Below are 23749 nucleotides of genomic sequence, written 5' to 3' on the forward strand. Positions count from 1 at the left end.
TCTGATCTTCTGAAAGGAAGCAGGTGCCTTTAAGTTGGTTTCTTTCCCTTTCTTGCCTATAACTGGGCAGAGCAATGAGAGAGAGGTGGTCACTCCAAGGAAACTGTTAGTCACCTGATTCCCATGTCTCCCACAGACATCTGGACAGTGCCACTGTCCTCAAAGGTACCATCTGCTTTCTAAACCTCTAAACACGCGCACACACACACACACACACACACACACACACACACACACCCCATTCCCTATCCCAGAAGGTATCTTCAATTGATAGCCTCTAACAAATAAAAAAAAAAAAACAGTTTTCCCCAAGGAAGAGTCACTGGGTAAACAAACCACACTGAAAGATAGGCCTCATACCCATCAAGAGCAAGACCTGCCCCGTGCTCCCACATCTCCCTAGGGCAGGAAGGGTGGAAGAAAAAGGCTTTCTGTAGCACACAACTCTGGTGTCATTGCTTCAGGGTCAGTTGGAAGGGGTGGGAGATCCAGGAGTATCTGGACTATGGCTATCCAGTGGCTCCCAGAGTGATGGAGCTGTGTTGACTCAGCCCTTTCTCTTATAATTCCCCCTTCCTGGGGGTAAGGAGAAGGTCCTCAGGCCCTGGGAGGATAGGGTGGCCGGGGTGCTGGAGCAATGGGCACTGCTCCTCTAGCTGGTGCAGTCTGGTTCCCACAGCCTGTGCTTGAGACCCTTCCTGTGCTGCCCCAATGACCTTTTCTTTTCTGCCCGTGACACACTGGAAGCCAGGGCTAGGGAAGTGTGGTCAGTGGACTCTTTGAGCCCAAGGTCTGTGCCCAACTATGCTCCATGTGGCACTGGATGCCCCATGCCTGCTGTGAAGTATTTCTGTGTGGCTCACAAAGACACCAAGGTCTGGAACAAGGAGTCAATACTTGTCAACACTTCTGGGTGCCAGAAACTATACTAAATGTGTCTTTCTGCCCTTCAGAAGAACATATGTGCCCCTAGTCTACCTATCAGGGTACAGAAATATTTTCTCAGTTTCTGCTAGTGGTCACAGTGTGTGTGTGTGTGTGTGTGTGTGTGTGTGTGTGTGTGTGTGTGTGTGGTGTAGCAGGGAGAAGGGTGCATATGTGGAGGTCAGAGGACAACTTGCAGGTGTCAGATTCCTCCTTCTACCATGTGAGTCTCAAGGATGGAGCTCAGGTTGACAGGCTTAGCAACCAGCTCTTGTACCTGCTGAGTGCCATCACATCTGGCTCCCACTCCCCCCAGACAAGACCTTTTTGTTTCTCTATTTGTTTTTGTTTTGTTTTTCAAGACAGGGTTTCTCTGTGTTACCCTGGCTGTCCTGAAACTCACTTTGTAGACCAGGCTGGCTTAAAACTCAGAGATTTGCCTGCCTCTGCCACCCGAGTGCTGGGATTAAAGGTGTGCGCCTCCATGCTTGGCTCTGAGACAGGGTCTTGCTATGTTTGTAGCCTTGGCTGGTCTGAAACTCACTGTGTAGGCCAGCCTTTCAGTAGCTACCATGGTACCTGGTACAGAGTATACATTTCACTAAGTTTCACTGAGTAGCATTTGCCTGGAGGCCTAGAAAGTTAATCATACTTGATAGACTCTGGAGGTAGAGGGGGAGGTGGAGAGGGAAATCCATCCCTGCCTTCTTAATAGGATGACAATGGCTTCCAGAGATGGTACCCTGGTGATATTCCTGATGTAACCACACTCTTACCCCTAGGAAGTCACTTTGTCTCCACAGCCCTTACTGATGACAATATAGTAGCTTCCCCTTGCAAGACCTGGCAGTCATCCTCAGAAAATGGGGGTAGCAGGTATTTGGAGGGACCCTCACCAGCCTTGGTAGGTGCCATGCCTTCTTCTACATGCCCAACTGAGTTATTTTTCTTATAACCCAGGAAGGCCCAGGAGTAGTGTCCTCTGTAGGGCATCTGGGAGTGAAGGGAATTGGTGCCTGTAGGGCAGTGCCTTAGAAGGTAGCTCTGACAGCTGGAGTTGTTCCACACCCGCCCACCATTCTCATGAATGGTTCAGGCCCTGTCCTTGTCTACAAGAAAGTGGATGAGTTTTCTTTAGTGGACCCCATTGCTTGGGTGTTTGTTTGTTTTATTTTTCTGTTACAGTGCTGGCGGTTAAAACCAGAGTCTTGTGCACAGTGGACAAGTACTCTGCCATTGAGTGATGTCCACAGTCTTGACAACACTGCTTTTTTAAATAGCAAACTGCCCTGTAAAAGATGAGACAATGAAATGTAAAAGACAAGAAAATTAAATGGAGAAAATCCTAATTGAATGCTGCTGCAGTCTGCACAGAGATGTTTCAGCCAAGTCTGGTCATCCTCAGGGCTGAGCCACCATGTCCTGATGCCCTTGACAGGTGCTATTATGAATACACAACTGGCTGGTCCCTAATGAAATCTTGGGTAAATAAACCTTTTAGGATTCTATTAGTGTCAGAGCCTTTTCTGGAATGCTCTTGGTAAACTCATCTTCAGAAAATAAAGACCAATAATAACTCCTGGATGTTTCCTAGGGACACTCGCTGTTTCACACTCATGGGGAACAGCTCTTTTCTCCCAATGCAGGTGAGACTGAACTGCATTCAGGATTTGGAATGGAAAAGATAGTGGTTTCCGCCAGGCATTGGTGGCGCATGCCTTTAATCCCAGCACTCGGGAGGTAGAGGCAGGCGGATCTCTGTGAGTTCGAGGCCAGCCTGGTCTCCAGAGTGAGTGCCAGGATAGGCTCCAAAGCTACACAGAGAAACCCTGTCTCGAAAAACCAAAAATAAATAAATAAATAAATAAATAAATAAATAAATAAATAAATATAGTGGTTCCTTAAGGCCACAGGTTGGGGACCAAGCACTGAACATGTCAACCCTGACCTTTTCCCCTGCTCGCCTCTGAGCCTGATGCCATGAGAAGAGAACAGGACAAGTGTGGCCCTGAACAAGTCAATACAGTGAGACTGGCTTTTTGAGGCAGGCTGTCAAGACAGAATGGCCTAAGCATCTAGCATCTTTCCTAGGCCCAGTTCATCTCAATCCCAGGGACATCCTGCTCTGTCCCTGACTCCTAGGCTAACTTCCCATCTGCTCAAGGCTCAGCCTGAATACCCATCAAGGCATCCTTCAATGCTAGTCATGGGTATCCCATGTTGCTTGTATACTGCAGTTCCATCACCAGGGACCAAAATTGATCCTACTCCTTCAACGTTGACCTGAGAATGCTGGGAGCCAGCCAACATCATATGTGACTAAGCAAATCTGATCATGTGGAGAATGGGTCCCCCTGGACACCCAGAACTCAAGAGGAGGATTTTTCAGATCGTGCAAATGTAATGTGCTTAACCCAGGAGCTGGCTCGTCAATTATCCATTTTTCCTTCGAGCACAGGCTGGGATAGACTGACGACTCTGGTCATTTTAGTCTAAGACAATGGTGCCCCAGTGCTAGTCCCTTGTCCTAACTCTCCTCTTGCAACACCAGCCCTGAGCAACCACATCCTTCACCTAACTCTAACGGCATCCCTGAACCCAGAACTTGGACTGGACCTCTCACTGGCTAGGTTGTAGCTCCTGGGCTAATGTGTAACTGACCCAACTCCTGTGGTCCCTAGTTCTCTCTGATCCTATCACTGGATGTGCTCATTCATGGTGGTCTTGCTTCTATCAGGGTGGCCAGGTATCCTGTCTCTAGGTCTTGTGGCCTAACAGCAACAGCAGGACCACCAATGGGGGCCTCAGGTGATCTCACACAGATAAGGCACTCTGGGCCTGCAATGGCCACAGGAAGCAGGAAATGATTTCCCTTGAGTGAACCCTTGGGTTTTGATAGGTTCCCTGGAAGATGTAAAGGGCTCAACCTGAACTCACCTTCTGTCTGAACTCTTGTGTAAACTGCCCAGATGGGCATCCCTTGTCTAAGAGGACCTATTTCTCTTTCTTTTGCCATGCCAGTCTTATTTTGTTTTGTTACTTGAGACAGGATCTCACTAGCCTAGAGTTCACTATTTAGACTAGACTGGCCTTAAACTCAGAGAGCCACATGACCCTGCTTTCTGCTGGGATTAAAGCTGTGTGCCACCACACCTGGCCTGCTGTTCCCAGTCTTGATGGTCTATGCAGGTCTTTCTTTCTTTCTTTCTTTCTTTCTTTCTTTCTTTCTTTCTTTCTTTCTTTCTTTTTTTCCCAAGTTTTCGTGACAGGGTTTCTTTGTGGCTTTGGAGGCTGTCCTGGAACTAGCTCTTGTAGACCAGGCTGGTCTCGAACTCACAGAACTCCCCCTGCCTCTGCCTCCCGAGTGCTGGGATTAAAGGCGCACACCACCAACGCCCGGCAAAGATTTTTTTTTTGCCATTTTTTTTAATTTTAGATTTTATTTATTTATTATGTATACAGTCTTCTGCCTGCATGCCAGCAGAGGGCACCAGATCTGATTCAAGGTGGTTGTGAGCCACCATGTGGTTGCCTGGAATTGAGCTCAGGACCTCTGGAAGAACAGTCAGTGCTCTTAAGTGCTGAGCCATCTCTCCAGCCCCCACCCCCATGCAGGTTTTGAAGCTACTCCACAGCTAGGCTTCCATTCAGGCTGAGATTCCCACATCACAGTACCCCCTTGCTTCTTTGCCACAACCCAAGGGGTCCATAGCCAAGAATCCCATGCCCTGATGCTAGGCTTACATTATTCTCCCAAAGTACCCCATCCTGGGGCTGCTGGACTCACACTGCCCCCATGCACAGAAGCCCTGTACACTTAGCTCAAGCACTCAGGACTTGTCTCACTGTGTGAGGACCTGGTCCAGATATGCATCTCCCTTACTTCATCCAGATTCCCCAGACACAGTCAGCCCTGAGGGACTGGGTGTGCTGTTCCACCAGCACTGCCCGAAGCCCTAAAGCCTACTCTGGCCTTAGAGCTTGGAGACATCAAGTCCTGAGTGGGAATGGTCATTTCTTTCTGGGTCACCTTGGGGAAAGAGCAGGAACAAACGTGTTTCCAATGACTGATAGGACCCTTTCCGAAAGATGGTATCATGGCAGCTGAAAAAGAGGAGGTTGGCCTGGTTCCCATGGGGCTGGTGCACCCAAAAAGGAGCCTCATTCTTTTGTCTAGTGCAGGTGAAGGGGCTGATGAATGGAAAACCTAGGAATCTGACCCTCAGTATGGGGATAGACCCCTTAGGTCTTGAACTTTCCAATGTTCCAAAGCTAACACTATACTGTAGGTAAAAGAAAGGTCCAGAGGGGCTAGGTGGTGGTGGCACATGCCTTTAATCTCAGCACTGGGGAGGCAGAGGCAGGTAGATCTCTGTGAGTTCCAGGACAGCCTGGTCTACAGAGTGAGTTCCAGGACAGCCAGGGCTGTTACACAGAGAAAATCTGTTTCAAAAAACAAACCAAAAAAAAAAAGAAAGAAAGAAAGAAAGAAAGAAAAAGGCTGGTCAGAGGGTCAGGAGTCAGGAGGTAGTGGTGTACACCTTTAGTCCCAGCACTCAGGAAGCAGAGGCAGGCAGATCTCTGAGTTTGAGGCCAGCCTGATCTACAGAATAAGTTCCAGCACAGCCAGGAATACACAGAGAAACCCTGTCTCACCTGCTCCCTTTCAAAAGAAAAGAACTGCCAGAGGCTGGGAGTGGGTAGATTACTTGGCAAAAATGCTCAGGGCCCCAGCAATGAATAAAAACCAGTCCTGGTGGTGCACACCTTGGGAGATAGAGAGGTAGAGGTAAGAGAATCAGAAGTTCGAGGTTATTCTAGGCTACATACTGAACTCAAGGCCATCTGATCCCTCCAAACCACATACCCCGCTCCCCTCCACAATTACTGGCCACAAATGGGGGGAGAGTTCCACCAGAGCCCATGGACACATCTGATACTAAGATTTGTGGAGGAGAAACACAAGACTGAGTTACTGTGGGCAGGGATGTGTAGCATGGGAATTGTTGGCAAGCTTTGGGACCGTGGGGCTTGATACTCCCACAGATGCTGCAAAGAATGGGTCCTGGCTTCAGTGCCATAAGCTCTGCCTCAGTAGCAAGGTTCTTAGCCATTCAGGGCAGTTTTTGAGAAGTGTATTTGGGGCCTGTGTTCGAGACACTGTAGGCCCCAGTGGAGCCCTGTGCAGAAGATTCCCTATGATGTCAATAGCATGGCTATGTGTACCTGGCTTCAGGGAGCTGGGTAACCTGGGTTTGTGTGTCACCTACATAGCTGGAGAAGGTATCTTCCCTGACCCTCATGGTGCTAGGCTGCAGCCCTCCTCCTCCAAACTTCCCCATGATGCTACTTTGAGAAGACAGTGACACTCCTATGACAGTTACTCGGGGTACCTGGACCCAAGGAAGGACATAGTTCCCCACAGTCCCTGCCTGAGGTTAAATGCCACTTCCTTCCAGCCCTTCCTTGAAATAGAGGTCTGGCCAGTCCTCCTGCCCACTTCCTGGGGCTCAAGGATAAAGGGGCTGAGAGACTCTGGCAGGAGGGAGCTACAGAGACCTGGCACGGTAAAGGTATCATCCTCTTCCCTGCCAGATGCCCTCAATGAGCTCTGGTTCCAGTCTTCTCCCTCCCAGGCAAGCCTGGCTTCCTCCATGCCCTTCCATGCTTGGCTCCAGTCCTCTCCATCCTGATAGACACCAGTCCATCCCCCTTCCTTTACACACTCTCTGTGTCTCTCCACAGATGCTGAGCCTGCTGTGTCTGACCCTCTTCTTTGTTGGGTGCTCCACGGCTGGAACCCCAGGTGAGTCTTCAGCCCATGCCATCCTTCCCTTCTACACTGGTTCCATGAAGACCTGTCCCCAGGACTCTGGGGACACATGTATGACCTGTTCTACCTTAGTGTGGGTGGCAGGCTGAGCACTGGCCTCCTGACCTTCTACTTTTTCTTGCAGCACCCGTGTCTGAGGATGTGCTGGTGGGCATTGTGGGGGGCCACAATGCTCGGCAGGGGAAGTGGCCATGGCAGGTCAGCCTGAGGATCTACAGCTACTACATGACCTCGTGGGTGCACATCTGTGGGGGCTCCATCATTCACCCCCAGTGGGTGCTGACTGCTGCCCACTGCATTCACAAGTGAGTTTCTTTTTTTGTTTGTTTTTGTTTTTTGAGAGCCACCATATGGTAGTTTTGGTTTTTTGTTTTTTTTCTAGATTTATTTGTTTATTATGTATACAGTGTTCTGCCTGCATGTGTCCCTGCAGGCCAGAAGAGGGCACCAGACTACATTGCAGATGGTTGGGAGCCACCATATGGTTGCTGGGAATTGAACTCAGGACCTCTGGTAGAACAGGCAGTGCTCTTAACACCTGAGGCATCTCTCCAGCCCTGCTTTTGTTTTTTTGAGACAGGGTTTCTCTGTGTAGCTTTGTAGACTAGGCTGGCCTCAAACTCATAGAGATCCACCTGCTTCTGCCTCCCAAGTGCTGGGATTAAAGGTGTGCACCACCACTGCCTGGCAACAAGTGAGTTCCTTTGTCATCTCGTGCTGGATAGGATGAGGGGTAAATCAGAAAGGTGGGGCCAGGATGGGGGTTCAGTTGACTCTGTCCAGGACAACCTCCCCACAGTACTAGAATATGTCATCACAACTTCTTTCTACCTCAGGAGAAACGCTGACCCATCATCCTTCCGGATCCATGCTGGGGATGTGTACCTCTATGGGGGCAAGGAACTGCTGAAAGTGAGCCAGATCATCATCCACCCGGACTATGTGAATGGTGTCCTGGGTTCTGATGTGGCCCTGCTCAGGCTGGAGAAATCCCTGGGCTGCTCTGCAAACATCAATCCTGTCAAGTTGACCTCTGGGTCTCTTGAGGTTACCTCAAGGTACCCATGCTGGGTGACTGGCTGGGGCATGACCCACGTGTATGGTATGTATCAAGGAAAGGTTTGGGCTGTGGGAACAAACTTGTCATCTGAGGCTCCCTGGTGGGTGGCACTGAGGTCGCAGGGAACAGGATCCAGGAGGGAAGAGAGGAGGACTGACAATACAGAGTGCCTCAGCTGTTTCCCCCAGATACTTCAGACATTCGTTAGAGTTCTGTACCTGAGAACAATGGCATGGCTGGGCCCAGAACACAAGACACAAGGGAAAGGCCATCCTCCCTCCTCTTCCCCATTCTTCTTCCTCTCCCTCCTCCTCTTCTGGGAACATGGGGCTCAACTCTTTGGTTCTTGAACTACAGGCAGATAGATTTTTTCTTACATTATGTATTTCTTTGGGGGGCATTGTGTCATGGCATCCATGTGGGGGTCAGGACACAACTTGCAGGAATGTTCTCTCTTTTTCTGAGTTCCTGGGGTTGAACTCAGGTCTTCAGGACTGGAAGCAAGTACTTCTACCTGCTGATCCATCTCTCCAGCCCCTATAAATAGACAGAATCCATCAGTGTTAGACATGGATCCTGCAGATTGGTGTCTCCCACACACACTGTTCCAGGGATGGATTTGGATAGGGATGGAGCTGCTTTCAGCTCCCAGGATGAGGGGGGTAGTAGACAGGTAGGGCTCTTCACCACCAGCCCTGCTTCCTCTCTCGCCAGAATCGCTGCCACCTCCCTACCGCCTGCAGCAGGTTCGGGTGAAGATAGTGGACAATGCCATCTGTGAGCAGATATACCACAATGCCACCAGGCACTACTACCAGGGCCGCAAACTCATCCAGGATGACATGCTGTGTGCTGGAAGTGAAGGCCGTGGAGCCTGCTATGTGAGTTCCGTTGACCTTCTCCTCCCTGTCCCCATCCCCACATCAAGGCTAATACCTACCGATGCTTCTTCCTCTTCTAGGGTGACTCAGGCGGCCCCCTGGTCTGCAGGGTGGCAGGCTCCTGGAACTTGGTGGGAGTGGTGAGCTGGGGCTATCGCTGTAGCATGAGGAACACCCCTGGGGTCTACGCACGCGTGCAGTCCTTCCTGCCCTGGATCACTCAGCAGATGAAGCTGTTCCCCTGAGCCCTGCTGCTGACCTCGTGCTGGTCAGCAGATGAGTTGGCTAACCTCTTCCAGCACCCACTGCTTCAGCCTTTTCATGGTCTCCTGAACCATGAAGTCCTCTGGCCTTCTGGGAGTCTGGACATTCCTGACCCAGAGAAGAAAGCAGGGAGGATGGCCAGCAGGGGTGGGTGCTCTCAGCTCAAAGGGGTTGGCGGGGGGTGGGGGTGGGGGAGTAGGGATTTGCATGCAGCTGTTGAAGTTTTGGCTGGTCTTAATAAAGGTCTTGTGCACATTCAAGTTCAGAGTTTTGTGTGAGTTTACATCTCCTTTTCTTTGGAAAGGATGCCTGCAGGTGTTGTCAACCATATGTTGGCAGAAAGATCTGCCCATGCTGCTAAACCTGTTAGTTCTCTGTGTCCTTGTCCTGGATGGTTATCTAGATAGTCACTTTTGGGCTTCAATATTTTGGCATCCAAAGTGTACTTGGAGTCTACATGTGGCTACACTGTGCACAAAGAATTTGGGGTCATAGCAGACCTTCAGCAGGACAAAAGACTTTAGCCATCGCCAGTGGCACAATGTGCTTGGGATCAGGTGACTCACTCCTCATCCTTCACCCCCAAGTTCATTCTATGCTGGGACTCTGGAGACCCGGGTACTCAGATAAGGATAAGGTCACCCAAAGAAGAAGGGACTGGAAAACAAGTACCTGCCTCAACACCCCTCTGCCAGAGCCCTAGCCCCAGCAAGTACATGTCTAACTGGCCTGATAAGAGGTCAGAAGCCCAGGATGGGGCTGGCAGCACTTGTCTTATCTAGACAAGATTCTGGTTTACAGAGTGAGTTACAAGACAGGCTCCAAAGCTACAGGGAAACCCTGTCTCAAACCCTTTCCCCCCAAAAAAGGTGACTGGTAATCGGTCAGTTCTATGGCCAGCTGCAGGCCCCTAATATCACCAAACAACCACCTGCCTGTTCTGTAACAGAAGCCCTCCCCAGGATCATGGTACCTTCTATGCCCCACACTTTAGGACCTCCACGACTGGGACAGAGGGAGGTCAATGGGGAGAGTGAACTCTGCCACCCCTGCACATCTGTCTCTGCCATGTGTGGTCTGGAGATGGATTTAAGAGGAAGAACAGTAAAAAGAAAGGAGTCGGGCATTTGCTGAAAGTAAAGAGCTGGACAGAGGGCAGCAAAGAGGAAAATGCTCTTTGCTGTTCACTAGAGAGCCTCCAGGTGGTGCTGCAGGATGTGAGGAGGACACCATGGTTCCGGTGCCTGCCCATTAGGTGTGCAAGGCAGAAGCTCAGCACCCCCTGGCAATGCCTGTTTGTGCTCAGCAGGTAGGGAGCAGCCTTTCCCAGGCCTTTCAGGGTCGTTTGGTTTTTAAATTTATTTCTCTTGGAGAAGGAAGATCTATGTGGCCCAGGCTGGCCTCAACTGCCCATGCCAAAGCTCTTGCAGGACGGTGTCCACTCTTTTCATTGGCTTTATTTGCTATTCGATGTGTGGCTGGCAGAATGAAGGTGGATGGCTCGGCATGTACTCCGATTGCACCAGGTCTGGGATGGGAAAAGGAGGGCAGTGGTGGGAAGCAGGGTTTGGGGACCTGGGACCTTTCTACATGACAACAGGGTATGGCACCCACCATGTCCACACAGACTCCCAGCACACCTCCTACCTCCCATGGGACCACATAGGCTAGGAGTTTAGTAATGTATGTGCACCCATAAAGCCCCAGGATCCCACTGGAAGTGGATCCTACCAATTTCAGGTTGCTCTCAGCCTGACATACACTCTGTGGCTCCTAATTGGCAGGAGAGGCAAGATTGCTTACTAGGGAGTGACCATCTTTCTCAGCCTGTGGATGCCCTAGGCCTGCCCAGCATGATACAATCCACTGTCTATCCTAGGGTCTCATTTGTATTGCACAAACACTCTACCACTAGGCTACATTCCCAGTGTTTTTTGATATTTTGAGGCAGTCTTGTTAAGTTGGCCAGGCTGCCTTTGAACTCACACAAGCAATCCTCCTGCCTCAGCCTCCAGAGTGCTAGGCTTACAAACGTTAAGTCACCTTGGCTAGCTCTGTGTTCTCTCTTTTTTGGGCACAGAGCCTCATGAAACCCAGGTTGGCCTTTAACCCCTGACCCTCCTGCCTTCATCTTCTGGGAGCTAGGATTACAGATTGGTACCATCAAGCAGGGGTCTTAGTTTCATTTTTACTGTCTTTGATACAAAAAAACAAAACAACCCCCCCCTCCAAAACCCACCTTAACAAGACCAACTTAGGGGTGGAAGTGTTTGTTCTGGTTCCCAGATATACTCCATCACTGTGGAGAAGGCATGGAGGCAGGGGCATGAGGCAAAGTAATCATGTGATGGTCACAGTGCAGGAGCAGAGCAACAAACGCATGCTGATCAGCTCTCTCCATTCATATAGTCAGGAGCCCAGCCAGGGAACAGTGCTGCCTCCATTCACCAGGTCATCCCACCTAAGCCACTGTAACAGGATCATTCCCTACTGGAGGTCCTTCTCTCCGGTGATTCAGTCAAACTGAAAATCAACATTTTCACAATCAGTTTATCCTGGACTGGGGAATCCAATCCAATCCTTCCAGCATGTTAGACAAGCGCTCTCCCAACTGTGCCCCCTCCCAGCTCGGTTCTCCCGGCTTCTAATTAGCATTTTTGTCAGGGCTAGCAGTGTACATTTCACCACATGTCCATATTTTCTATTTGCATATCCGTTTTGGTGAATGTGCAAATGTTTTTTTTTATTTTGTTGTTTTAATTACTTCCTAAGTTCTACATAATATATGTCTCGAATCAAAGGCTTTTAAGCATTTAAATATTCTACGGAGAACTGATTCCGCTGCACAGAATGGGAGGATGGAGGTAAACAGAACAAGTGGAAGGAGTAGAAGGGAGCTGAAAGTTCTGAAGGATCTAGGCACAAAGTCGTGGAGCCAGCCCCGGGCCCTGTATCTGATGTAAGTTGGAGGAAGGAGGCGGTGAGGTCCACTGGTGGCTTTCCCCAGTCCTGCTGCATAAGGCAGCGAAGACCTGCTATCCCTGCACTGCGGGGTGTGGTGCACACCTGCTATCCCTGCACTGTGGGGTGTGGGGCACTCCTGCTATCCCTGCACTGCTGGGTGTGGGGCACTCCTGCTATCCCTGCACTGTGGGGTGTGGGGCACTCCTGCTATCCCTGCACTGCTGGGTGTGGGGCACACCTGCTATCCCTGCACTGCTGGGTGTGGGGCACACCTGCTATCCCTGCACTGCTGGGTGTGGTGCACACCTGCCATCCCTGCACTGCTGGGTGTGGGGCACACTTGCCATTCCTGAACTCAGGAAGCTGAAGCAGAATGATTCTGGGTTGGTTGTCAGCTTGGGCTACATAGTAAGATTGGATCTTAAAAACAAATCTAGAAGAACTGTTGGGAGACAAGGGACAACTGTACATGTGTGATAGGAGATGAGACAAGCATGAGGACATGGTCCTGTGGGTATCAAGTTCAGGCAGCAGAGTGGCACTCTTCTAGTCAGGGCACATGTGTTATTTGTGACATTTACTCAGTGTCATTGAAAGTCTCTATAGGACCACAGCCAGGCCTGGGGAGACGGCTCAGTTGGCAAAGTGTGTGCCTTGTAAGTATGAGGGCTTGAATTTGGCTCTCAAGAATCCACATAAAAAACCTAGGCATGGTGGCACACTTGTGATCCTGTAGCTGGGAAGTGGAGACAGAAGATCTTCGGGCATACAAATGAGCCAGCTTAGGCTAATTGAGCAAATCCCAGGCAAGAGACCCTGTTTTTTTTTTTTTTTTTTTTTTTGGACACAAGTCAGGCAGTGGTGACATACACCTTAAATCCCAGCACTCAGGAGTCAGAGACACTCAAATTTCTATGAATTGGAGGCCAGCCTGGTCTACAGAGAGAGTTCCAGGACAGCCAAGGATACATAGAAAAACCCTGTCTCAGGAAGAAAAGGAAGAAAGAAAGAAAGAAAGAAAGAAAGAAAGGAAGGAAGGAAGGAAGAAAGAAAGGAAGGAAGAAAGAAAGACAGAAAGGAAGAAAGGAAGAAAGAAATTAGTACCTCAGGTCAACCTCTGGTTTACACACACACACACACACACACACACACACACACACACACAGAAATGACGAGGGACAGCCAATATCAGCAACAGCAAGGGCTTGTCACTTTTCTAACTATTGAAGAGAGCTGAAGACACATTTCCCCAAGGGAGCAGTTTTCTGTTGTCTAGACAAATGGAGATCTGGTACCCGAAGATCCCAGCCGTGCCCCTTGCCAGCAGGTTTCATATACAGGACACCTATGTGCACAGTAACAGCAATGAACTGAGAACCCGAATGGGAACACAGCAAAACCCATCCTCGGCTCTTCTATGCACTTTATATGCACCATAGAAGGTGGCTGACTGAACACTGTAGGTACCTGGGTAGCAGGGACAGGAGTGGTCAGGGGCTTGAGTAGAACAGAGTTGATGGGGAACAAAGGGACAGGAAGGCAGGGATGCCACCTGGGCAGGAAATAGTGTGTTGGGAACAGCACACTGGTCTGGTTCTCTCCTGACTCTGAAAGTGATTCAGGAGTCCTCAGAGGACATAGTGGAGGATCCAGTCCAAGTAATGTGTGACCTGAGTGCAGATGCCAGGCCTGCTGGGTTGTGCACAGCCATCACGTGAGCTGATCACATCTGTCTGCAGCCAGGTATTTTTTGCCTTGTAGGCCAAAGGTCCTCTGGAGTCACCCTAGAGAGAACAGGGGTCGGTACTCTTGTCAAGGCTGAGTGGAGGTGGCAAGATGATGAGGTGTCCGGACATGGGATCACCTGGCAGGAGTTGCGGTTTTCATTCCCAGCACACAGCACGTTGTCACTGACAATATGAATATTGTCCCCTGTGTTGAGACCTTTGTGGCACTTCGTGTCACAAAGGTGGTTTTCCACAATGGGAACTTGCACCCCCTCAGGGAAATAGCAGTGGCAGTCTTATTGTGGGTGAAAGAAAGATCGTCACGGCAGGCAGGTTTCCAGGTGGCTGGGATGGGCTCAGCTAGCCCTGTTCTCTGGGGACAGTTGTGTTGCCGAGTGTCTCCATGAGCCAGGCTTGCTGGACCAAGCTCGGCCAACTTGATTTCTTCCACCAACTGGACCTCAATTTCTGACCTTATTCAGAGAAGGACAGTCCTGAGTGTCATCAGAGAGCCATCTGGTTGGTTGAGGGCAGGGTTAAAGGCCATCATCTGCCCTCAGCTGGCTGGCTCTGGTCTAGGCTGGGTAGAGGATTCCAATGGAGTCCTGGTCCTGGACACTGTTCCCTCTGACCTCTGTGTATGGGGAGATTGGATCCTGTTCCAAGGATCACAGGATCCTGAGGTTCACAGCCAGGACCTGCTCACAGCCCTATCCCTAAAGCTCTGCTCTAACTTGAAGAAGGAGGAAGAGGAGGAGGAGGAGGAGGAAGAGGAGGAGGAGGAGGAGCAGCTGTAGCAGCATCTCTGGTGACATTTAATTGCCATGTCTCCTTGGGTTACTCTTGGTTGTAACAGTTTATCAGAATATTCTCTTTTTTTGAGACAGGGTCTCTTGTGATCCAAGCTAGCTTTAAAATTACTATGTAACTGAGGCTGGCTTTGCTCCTCCTGTCTCTGCCTCCTGAGTGCTAGAATTACAGGTGTGTGCCATGTCTGGCTTCCTGTTCCTTTTGATTACTATGGTTGCTTTGTAAATCACTGGTTAGGATGTTGCAGTATGCCCCTCTCTTGAGGTTTGCTAGATGTTTCCATAGGGTTCTGGAGAGGAAAAGGATAGAGGTGAGGTGCCTTTTCCTCATGTTATAGCAAGGTCCCAGCCAACACTCTGAAAAATCTGTGCTGTTTGTTTTAAGAGGCCTCAAACACACTGTGTAGCCAAAGATGTCTTGGAACTTCTGACCCTGCTGTCTCTACCTCCTGGGTGTTGGGATTATAACTATGTGCTACCATATCTGTTTGTTGTTTGTTTGTTGGTTTTGTACCTAAGGATTGAACTCAGGGCTTTCTGCATGCCAGGTGACTACCACCTAAGCTATATTCCCAGCTCTTCTTTCCCTGTACCAAACACTAATACCACAAGCCAATACGCTCCTTGCCCTGGACCTCAGTATCCTGAGGACTGAGATTATAGGGATGTACTCCAAAGGCACTGGACAAATGGGGACATGCTGCAGGCTAGGGCCAACCCTCAGTTTGTCTTAGCACTTTCCCTTCTTGCTTCCCATGCGGAACTTGACAGAGATATGGGGCTGCTCTGTCCTCTCTCCTTGGCCTCTTGCTGACTGGGTCTTCCCTACACAGTGACTGGTATGATCTATGGAGCCTCCTGTTTCTAATACAAACATTTTAGTTCATGATAATAGTGTGTGTGTGTGTGTGTGTGTGTGTGTGTGTGTGTGTGTGTGTGTGTGTATGTGTTTTGTATTCCTGTCCACACTTGACTCAAACAAATTCTAGATACAAGTTTTACATATACTAGAGATCCTCCCTCCCTCCCTCCTCCCTCCCTCCTCCCATCCTCCCTCCTTCCCTCCCTCCCTTTTTCTCAGTTTTTTTTTCAGACAATAGCGGGTCTGCCCCTGCCACTTGTGTAGTCACTATCAAAATTCCACTAGCCTTTTTCTTTTTTCAGGGATGCAAAAAGGACAGTCCTCAAATCCATAGGGCAGTGGAAAAGCCCAACCAGTTAAAGATTAAAAACAGGAAAAAGGTGAAAGACTCACACTCCCAATTTTGTAATTTTCTGTAAAGCATTAGGAGCCCACACTGTGACATTGGCATGTAAACAGACACACAGATCAATGGAACAGAACTGAGATCCAGGAGCAAGCCCACAGAGAGATGCCAATCAGTCATTTGAAGGGTGACAAGGGCATTTGTCACCCTTTTTGAGGGAGAGGAAGAGTCTTTTCATCAAGTGGTGCTGGGACAATAGGGCTCCTTGTGCACAGAGATGAAGTTTTATACCCACCTCACAGAATATAGAAATTTACAGGAGCCAGACAGCCTAGCACTTGAAAAGCTGAGGTGGAACATAGTGATTTTGAGGCCAGCTTGGGCTACAAGAACCTACCTAAACAAAACAAAAATAACAAAACAACAATAAAAACACCCAAATAGCCGGGCGTTGGTGGCACACGCCTTTAATCCCAGCACTCTGGAGGCAGAGGTAGGCGGATCTCTGTGAGTTCGAGGTCAGCCTGGTCTCCAGAGGAGTGCCAGGATAGGCTCCAAAGCTACACAGAGAAACCCTGTCTCCAAAACCCAAAAAAAGAAAAAACAAACAAAAAAACCCACCCAAATAAACAACCCAGAAACTCCCTCAGTTTGGGCAATGGATTCTTAGGGTATATTCTCCCCAAGCATGAGAAACGAAAGAAAAAAAAAAAAACAGATGAATTGGGATTTGTCAAATATTTGTGTGGCTCAGTGGTTAAGAGTATAAAAGGGTCTGGAGAGATGGTTCCATGGTTAAAAGCACGTACTGCTTCTAGGGGACTGAGCTCAGTTCCCAGCATCCACATGGGTCATTCACAACTACCTGTAATTCTAGCTCTAAAGGATCTGATGTCTCTGACCTCCAAGAGGACCTGCATATACAAACACACTCAAGTACACATAGTTGTTTTTAAAAATAAAAGAGAACTCATAACAACAACAATAATAATAGAAGGGGTGGGGGCTGTATAGGGTAAATGGCCAGTCAAAGAAAGACCCTGACCCTGAAACCAGAGCCAGTGAAAGAAACACACTTTGGCCTCAAGACCAGAGCCAAATCTGCCACTGACAAACTGAGCACAAAACCAACAATCCCTGAGCACAAAATCTAGCCAATCCGAGCTTGTCCAAGCTCAAAGGGATTGAAATCTGACCAATTCCCACTCTGAAAATCTTCTGGAAAAATGCTATCTCTAAGAAGCCCTATATAAGCCCCTGTGCCTGTTCAGTTGGCAGCTGCCCTGTTCCACCCTGGCAGAGGCAGCCACTCTCCTAGATTCTTTCCTCCCAAATAAATCTTTTCAAAAAGTTTTGGATGAGACCTTCTTTAGATGGAGCAGAGCAGAATCTCTGCTAGGAAACTCTCTTTGCAGAGTGGAGCAGAGAAGCAAAGGACGCCTATGCTGGAAACTCCCATAGGGGAGCAGAGCAGAAGTAACAGCTTGTCCCCAGAGCCAGAGCAGATTGCTACATTTCTGCAGGGGTTTCCCCCTTAGCACAGTGAAGCAGCGAAGTAACAACTTGGGCCAGAGCTGAGAAGAAACTGCCCTCTCTTCTGGGAAAGTCCCTAGTGGAGTGAAGCAGACAAGCAATGGCTGCCTCTGCTCAAAAACTCCCATAGGGGAGAGGAGCAGAGCTCAGCTGTAGTGACTGTCCCTTGGAGAGGAGCAGGATTGTCACATCCTGTGGGGAGACCATCCCCCACCAGAACCCAGCTTCAGGTATAGCCTGACTTTCGGACAAGTCAAGATACCGTTCTCCTCACAGCTGTGGGTGTCCATGATACCTCCCTTCACAGCTGTACACATCTAAGCTACCTCCCTTCACAGTTGTAGGTATAGCTGACTTCCTGACAAGTCAGGATACCTTTCCCTCCAGAGCTGTAACACTTGTACACATAGTTGTTTTTCAAAATTAAAAAGAGAACTCATAATAATAATAATAACAATAATAATAATAATAGTAAGGGTTGAGGGGCTAGAGAAGTGGCTTGGTAGCTAAGAGACTGACAGCTCTTGTAGAGGACCTGGGTTCAGTTCCCAGCACACCCATGTTGGAGAGTGTTAGATTTTTGTTTAAATTAAAGATAAAGAAAAAGAGGAAGCACAAGATGAGACATATTAACCAGTTTATTATAAGCCCGGCAGAGTAGGGAGACTAAGAGAGAAGAGAAACAGAGTTAATGGCTGACCACCATGGCCAGTCGCCATAGAGAGAGAGAGAGAGAGAGAGAGAGAGAGAGAGAGAGAGAGAGAGAAGAGAAGCAGAAGCAAACAGAGAGCGAAGAAGAAGCAGAGAGAGGGAGAAGCAGGGAAGTTGGAACTTTTAAAGGGAAGACTATGCATGTGCACTGAGGTTCCACACATGCCCAGAGTCCTCGTGCAGGCTGTAAATGCGTGGTGGGTGATGTGGTGATGGCACGTCCCTGTGAGTGCCCTGACTGTTGTCAGGGGGCAGGGTCTGTCTCTTAAAGAGGTAATGCCGATCAGCATTAAGCCTGAACTGTTCAGACAGTACAAAACTGCCTGTAACTCCAACTCCAGGGGATCTGATGCCCTCTTCTAGCCTTCATGGGCACCTTCAGTTATGTACACACAGACACACAGACACAGACACAGACACACACACACAGAGACATACACACACAAACACACAGACACATACACACACACAGACACACAGACACACACACACACACATATGATTCAGCCAGGTCATGGTGAAGGGACCAGCTCCCCTATCGGCAGCCATAACAGCCGAACACGTGCTTGTCTGACCTTGTCCTAGACACTAGAAAGTCAGATGCCTGCCTTGTGACAAGGAACCAATCAGAAGTTAGCTGGTGGTGCTATGCTTTACGACCCTGGGTGTACTTTACGGACAAGCGCACGGCAATGATGCACAGAGCATAGCAACCACCCTGGGAGGGCCTGTGGGCCATAACAACCAGTTGGCCAATCAACACAGGGCAAGCCCTCCAAGCCTGGAGGCACACCAATCCTGAGCCTGTGCATACCCCTAGACATTCCCCTTACGCTGCCTTACAAGCTCTCTGGGGAGCCCCTAGGAGCTGTCTTTTTCGAGCCATCCGCCATGGCGGGTGGGTGAAAGACCCGAGCTAACATGGGGTTAGCTCATTAAATTACAATAAAGCCTCATGTAGTTTGCAGCAAGCTCTCGAATCTGCCTGGTGATTGGGGTGACCGTGGTCATGGCCTGGGACCCCAGATACCTGAGTTTTCAGGGGGGTCTAACAATGGGAAGACACTTGGCAGTATTAATCACTTAGGAAACACAGATACAAGCCACTGTTCATGCTTCACCTGAACAAGAATGACTATTTTAAAAAGGAATTTGGATGTTAAGATGGCTCAGTGTGTAAAGGCACTGCCACCAAGCCTGACAACCTGAGTTGAAGCCCTGGGACCCACATGGTAGAAGGAAAGAACTAACTCTTGCAAATTGTCCTGTGACCTGCACACATGTCCTGTGGAGTGTGTGCACACACAGAGATTTTAAAAATGTAATTAAAAGTTAAAATGAGCCAGGTGGGGTGGTGCACACCTTAATTTCCAGTACTCTAGAGGAAGAGGCAGGCAGATCTCTGTGAGTTCAAGGCCAGTCTGGTCTACAGAGTTTCAGGACAGCCCAGTTTGTTACACAGAATTCTGTCTCAAAAAACAACAACAACAACAAAAAAAATGTTATACTGACATAAAATAATTTTGAGGGCCCAAATGTAATATCTCAGAAATACGCTCAGCTCAGCCACGAATTCTAGGAGCTCAGAACTTCTATTGTCTTTTAGACAGGTTACCTCCTGATTGCCTGGCCATGGTGGGGAATGACTCCTAGTTTGTGTAACAAAATACCTAGGCCAGGGCGAGCCTACACCCCAACCCTGAAGGCTAGTGAGTACAGGAGGCTTAGAAGTGTCTCCAGGATTAAAGGAAATATTTGATATCAACTCCATATACATGATTATAGATGTCTTCTGCCAGTACACCCCACCCCACCCCTGGTGCTTTTGGAGAGTTATTTAAGATGATGCTGGAATAAACCGTGGTTGCCAGTATTGACTGGAAGCCCTCCTGTTATGATCAGATGTTTCTGTCCTTAACATCATTGGGTAGCTAGGCCTTCCCTCATCCACACTCCCCAACTCCATACTCCCCAACTCAGGGTCAGACCTGGGGCTGCTTGGCTGGTTCTGATCGAAGTTCCAAAGACATCAGTCCAGAAATAGATGGCCCTTGCAGTGCAGGACTGATGCATGCTGTGAAAGACCCCCGGAGGCTCAGGCCCCCAGGATCTCGGCCTAGGACTGCAGAGACCCCAATCACCAGGCAGAGTCGGAAGCTTGATGCAAACAGCAAGAGGCTTTATTGCAGTTGTTTAACGTGCTAACCCCATGTTAGCTCGGGCCTTTCGTCCATCCACCATGGCGGATGGCTAGGAAAGACGGCGAGAAGCCACTGCATAGAGAACTTATAGGGCAGTATAAGGGGAGTGTCAAGGGGTACGCAAAGGCTCAGGATTGGTGTGCCTCCAGGCTTGGAGGGCTTGCCCTGTGTTGATTAGTCAACTGGTGGTTATGGCCCATAGGCCCTCCCAGGGTGGTTGCTATGCTCTGAGCGTCATTGCTGTGTTCTTGTCCGTAAAACACACCCAGAGCCGTAAAGCATAGCGCCACCAGCTAACTTCTGATTGGTTCCTTGCCACCAGGCAGGCATCTGACCTCCTAGTGACCAAGGCAAGGTCAGACAATCACGTGCTAGGCTGTTAAGGCTGCCGAAATGGGGATTTGGTCCCTTCAGCTGGACCCCAGCAATAATTAAAAAGGAATTTAGCACAGGCTGATAGAGATGTGGGGAGGTGAGCACTTCAAACGTTGTGTAGGAATGTGAAGTGGTGCAGCTGGCGGGAAGAACAGCCTGTGAAGAGTAAGTTAAAGATTAACCACAATATGCTCAGCATCTCCCTTTATGCATCTACGATAGGAAACACTGCTGTCCCAGAGACTGGGTCCCCTGAGGCTAAAGGCAGACCCTGTACTAATTGCTTTCTCATTGCTGTGATAAAATACCCTACAGAAACAACTTAAGGGAAGATCGATTTTGTCTCATGGTTTGAGATGGACATAGTCCCTGATGGTGGAAAAGCATGGTGGCAGGAGGGAGGTAGTTACTCACACAGCCTATGCAATCAGGAAGCAGAGTGAGACTGTGACGACCAATGCTTAGCTGTCTCTCACCTTCCCCCATTTTTATTCAGTCCAGGCTCCCAGCCCTGGGATGGTGTGGACATTCAGGGGTGGGTCTTTCTTTCCTCTTCAGTTAAACTGATCTGGCTACACATGCCTTGAGGAGACTCCAAGTCATGCTAACACTGGTGATTACCCATCACAGACCTGTACCGCACACCGCAATGAAGCTGGCCTAGTGGTCTAGTGGAGAACAACCATTTAAACACAGCAACATAATGTTCACAGCTGAACTATTCATAATCGTCAAAGGCAGAGACTCCTAACTGGCCACCACAGGAGGAGTTAATGAACAAAGTGAGGGGCACTCACACATTAAAAGACTGTTGGTTGCAGAAGAAAGGAAGCACTAGTTCATGAATTTGACTGTACTGTGTTAAGCCGAACACACAGCGTCATGCAGGAGTTTGCCGTATCGCGCCACTCATGAGGAATCAGGAAGTCCATAGATTTAGGAAGTAGCAGAGGCTGAGAGGCAGATAGAATGAGTGACTTTAAAGGTGCTCGATGGAGCTCTTGGAGTATCTGCACTTTTGTCCCTTCTTGGGGGACAAAACCAGGGAATACACATGTGTGTGCATACACAATGCAATGACACAGACACAGATATGTGCTGATGCAATCCACACGGGCACACATTGTTAAGTGGACTCTTTCTGGGGAGATTTAGATAAACACCAACCCCTCCTTATAAGATCACTAATGACAAACCGAAGTATAATTCCAAAGTCAGACTTGGGGACCCAATGAGTTTCTTGGACTTGCTTACAGAATGAAGATAAGGGATTACTTAGGGGAGGGTGGGTGACCCCAAAACAGTTGCGCTATCTAACATTCTCACCTCAACATGGACAAAGATTCCCCCTCCCCCAGTAAACCTGCCATAGTCTATACACAGTAGTACCTCCCCAGCCCGTGAGGCTATGTGCATTTCGGGTACAACTGAATACAAATAAATGGCCAGAGAGTCCAAGCCCCGCCCCCCATCCCTTTCTTCTACAAAGGATTCAGCAGTCAGGCCTGATCTTGAGAGACTCTTGTAAGCAGTTAAAGCTGTTCTGATGAAGATGATGGCTGTCATGCTGCCAGGATAACACTCTGCAACACATACCATGTGTACAATATCCATGCTCACACACTCACACCTTATATCTATGTTTCTACAGCTACAATGGAAACTGCAAGCTCTTGGTTACAATTCTCCCCCTAAGGGGTCAGCCATCTTGGACTGATGGTCTACTTTACCCCTCTGACCCTCCTCCAAGCAAAGAGGAGAACAAAGGTCATACACTGAGTAAGTTTAGGGCTCTAGAAGCCCTAGTTCTGCCTCCAGCTCAGTCTCTGGGTAGTCCTGCCCTTTCTTTTCATGGGGGAGACTGAGGCTTGGAGTGGAATTACCTGCCAAGGTCTCATGTAGAGGGTCTGCCCATCCTGGTTCACTCAGTTTATGCTTGCTCACCCTGGGGGGGGGCGTTCTCTTACAATTATGTGAGGTCGTTGCATAGCCTGGGCTCAATGTCACTACATAAGAGTCAGGTAATTTAGGGGAGTCCCAGTTAGCATTGTACCTGGGCATTAGGCCCAGCAGGTGCTCCACAGCCTCCTCCCTGGTCTGGCATGCCCTCTTCTGGAGACACCAAGAACTGTGGCATTAGGAGCAAACTAGACATTGCAGGTAACTCCAGATGGTTGTAGCATAGGAAAACCTCAGAGTTCTGCAAATACAGCAATGCCCAAATTTTAGCAAGGCAGGTGGGTGGTGGTGGTGCACTCCTTTAATCCCAGCACTTGGGAGACAGAGGCAGGAGGATCTCTGTGAGTTCGAGGCCAGCCTGGTCTACAAAGTGAGTTTCAGGACAGCCAGAGCTGTATCACAGAGAAACCCTGTCTTGAAAAACAAAACAAAAAATTTAGCAAGGCTACAATGCACAAAATCATCTTACAATCATACTTTACCAGCAATTGGAAAATAAACTCGGAAGTCAATACCATTTGCTAGGACTAGCTGTGACACTACATTGTCTTGTTTTGCGGTTATTTTAAACCATCAATTATTTTCAGTTACTTTTGGAAAGTTCACATTTAAAGATCTTCTCATCTCTAGGATGTCCTTGATGCAGATCTAGACTGGGCCGTCTCTTATCATCCTCTTTCAGAGGCAGGACTTTCTCTTCAGATTCCAGGATAACAGAGATCCTGGCAACACATTCTCTCAGAACCTTCAGGGCTCAGAAAGCCCTTCTCTCTCTTTTTGTTTTGTTTTGTTTTTCAAGATAGGGTTTCTCTGTGTAACAGCCCTGGCTGTCTTGGAACTCACTCTGTAGACCAGGCTAGCCTTGAACTCACAGAGATCCTCCTGCCTCTGCCTTCTGAGTGCTGGGATTAAAGGCTTGTACAACCACTTCCCGGCTAAGCCTTGCTCTTTTTAAATTTTGTTTTGAGCCAGGATCTTGCTATGTAGTCTAGATCTCAACCATCCTCCTGGGGTTACACCTGTGGGCTACCACAGCCATCCCCTTACTAATTGGTTAATCTCTTAGAATTTCTTGTAGTGGCGGGCTCCATAGCCACTCAACGGTGGCTGCAGGTCCTAACCCCTCTTGGCTCTCCAGGCTTGGAGCCTCCTGTGTGTTTCTATGACATCCTCTCCCATTACACCTCTGGATTCCTGTGTTCTTTCTTGTCAGCATCCTGTTTGAGAGTGCTGTGGGCGTCTTGTTAGAAAGGGAGCCTTCCCTGTAGTGCCCAAGGAGTCCAGATGAATATGCTTCAGG

General features: G+C 49.0%; 1 protein-coding gene across 1 annotated transcript; it reads left to right on the forward strand.

Moving 5' to 3' along the window:
* The first annotated feature begins 6669 nt into the window (after nucleotides 1-6669).
* Nucleotides 6670-8943, forward strand: LOC100763389 (serine protease 29). Its single transcript, XM_035448095.1, has 5 exons — nucleotides 6670-6730; nucleotides 6882-7062; nucleotides 7594-7859; nucleotides 8532-8698; nucleotides 8779-8943. Exons 1-5 carry the CDS (start codon nucleotides 6670-6672, stop codon nucleotides 8941-8943), a joined length of 840 nt encoding a protein of 279 aa, XP_035303986.1.
* The last annotated feature ends 14806 nt before the right edge of the window (nucleotides 8944-23749 follow it).

The sequence above is a fragment of the Cricetulus griseus genome, chromosome 7, assembly GCF_003668045.3.
Source record: "Cricetulus griseus strain 17A/GY chromosome 7, alternate assembly CriGri-PICRH-1.0, whole genome shotgun sequence".
Taxonomy (NCBI): Eukaryota; Metazoa; Chordata; class Mammalia; order Rodentia; family Cricetidae; genus Cricetulus; species Cricetulus griseus.

What these genes read in the sequence shown, in the direction of transcription:
- LOC100763389 (XM_035448095.1), top strand. Translation starts at nt 6,670, where the DNA reads ATGCTGAGCCTGCTGTGTCTGACCCTCTTCTTTGTTGGGTGCTCCACG. An exon ending in GCTGCCCACTGCATTCACAA is followed by an intron (nt 7,063 to 7,593) that starts GTGAGTTTCTTT and finishes TTTCTACCTCAG; the next exon opens with GAGAAACGCTGACCCATCAT. An exon ending in GGGCATGACCCACGTGTATG is followed by an intron (nt 7,860 to 8,531) that starts GTATGTATCAAG and finishes CTCTCTCGCCAG; the next exon opens with AATCGCTGCCACCTCCCTAC.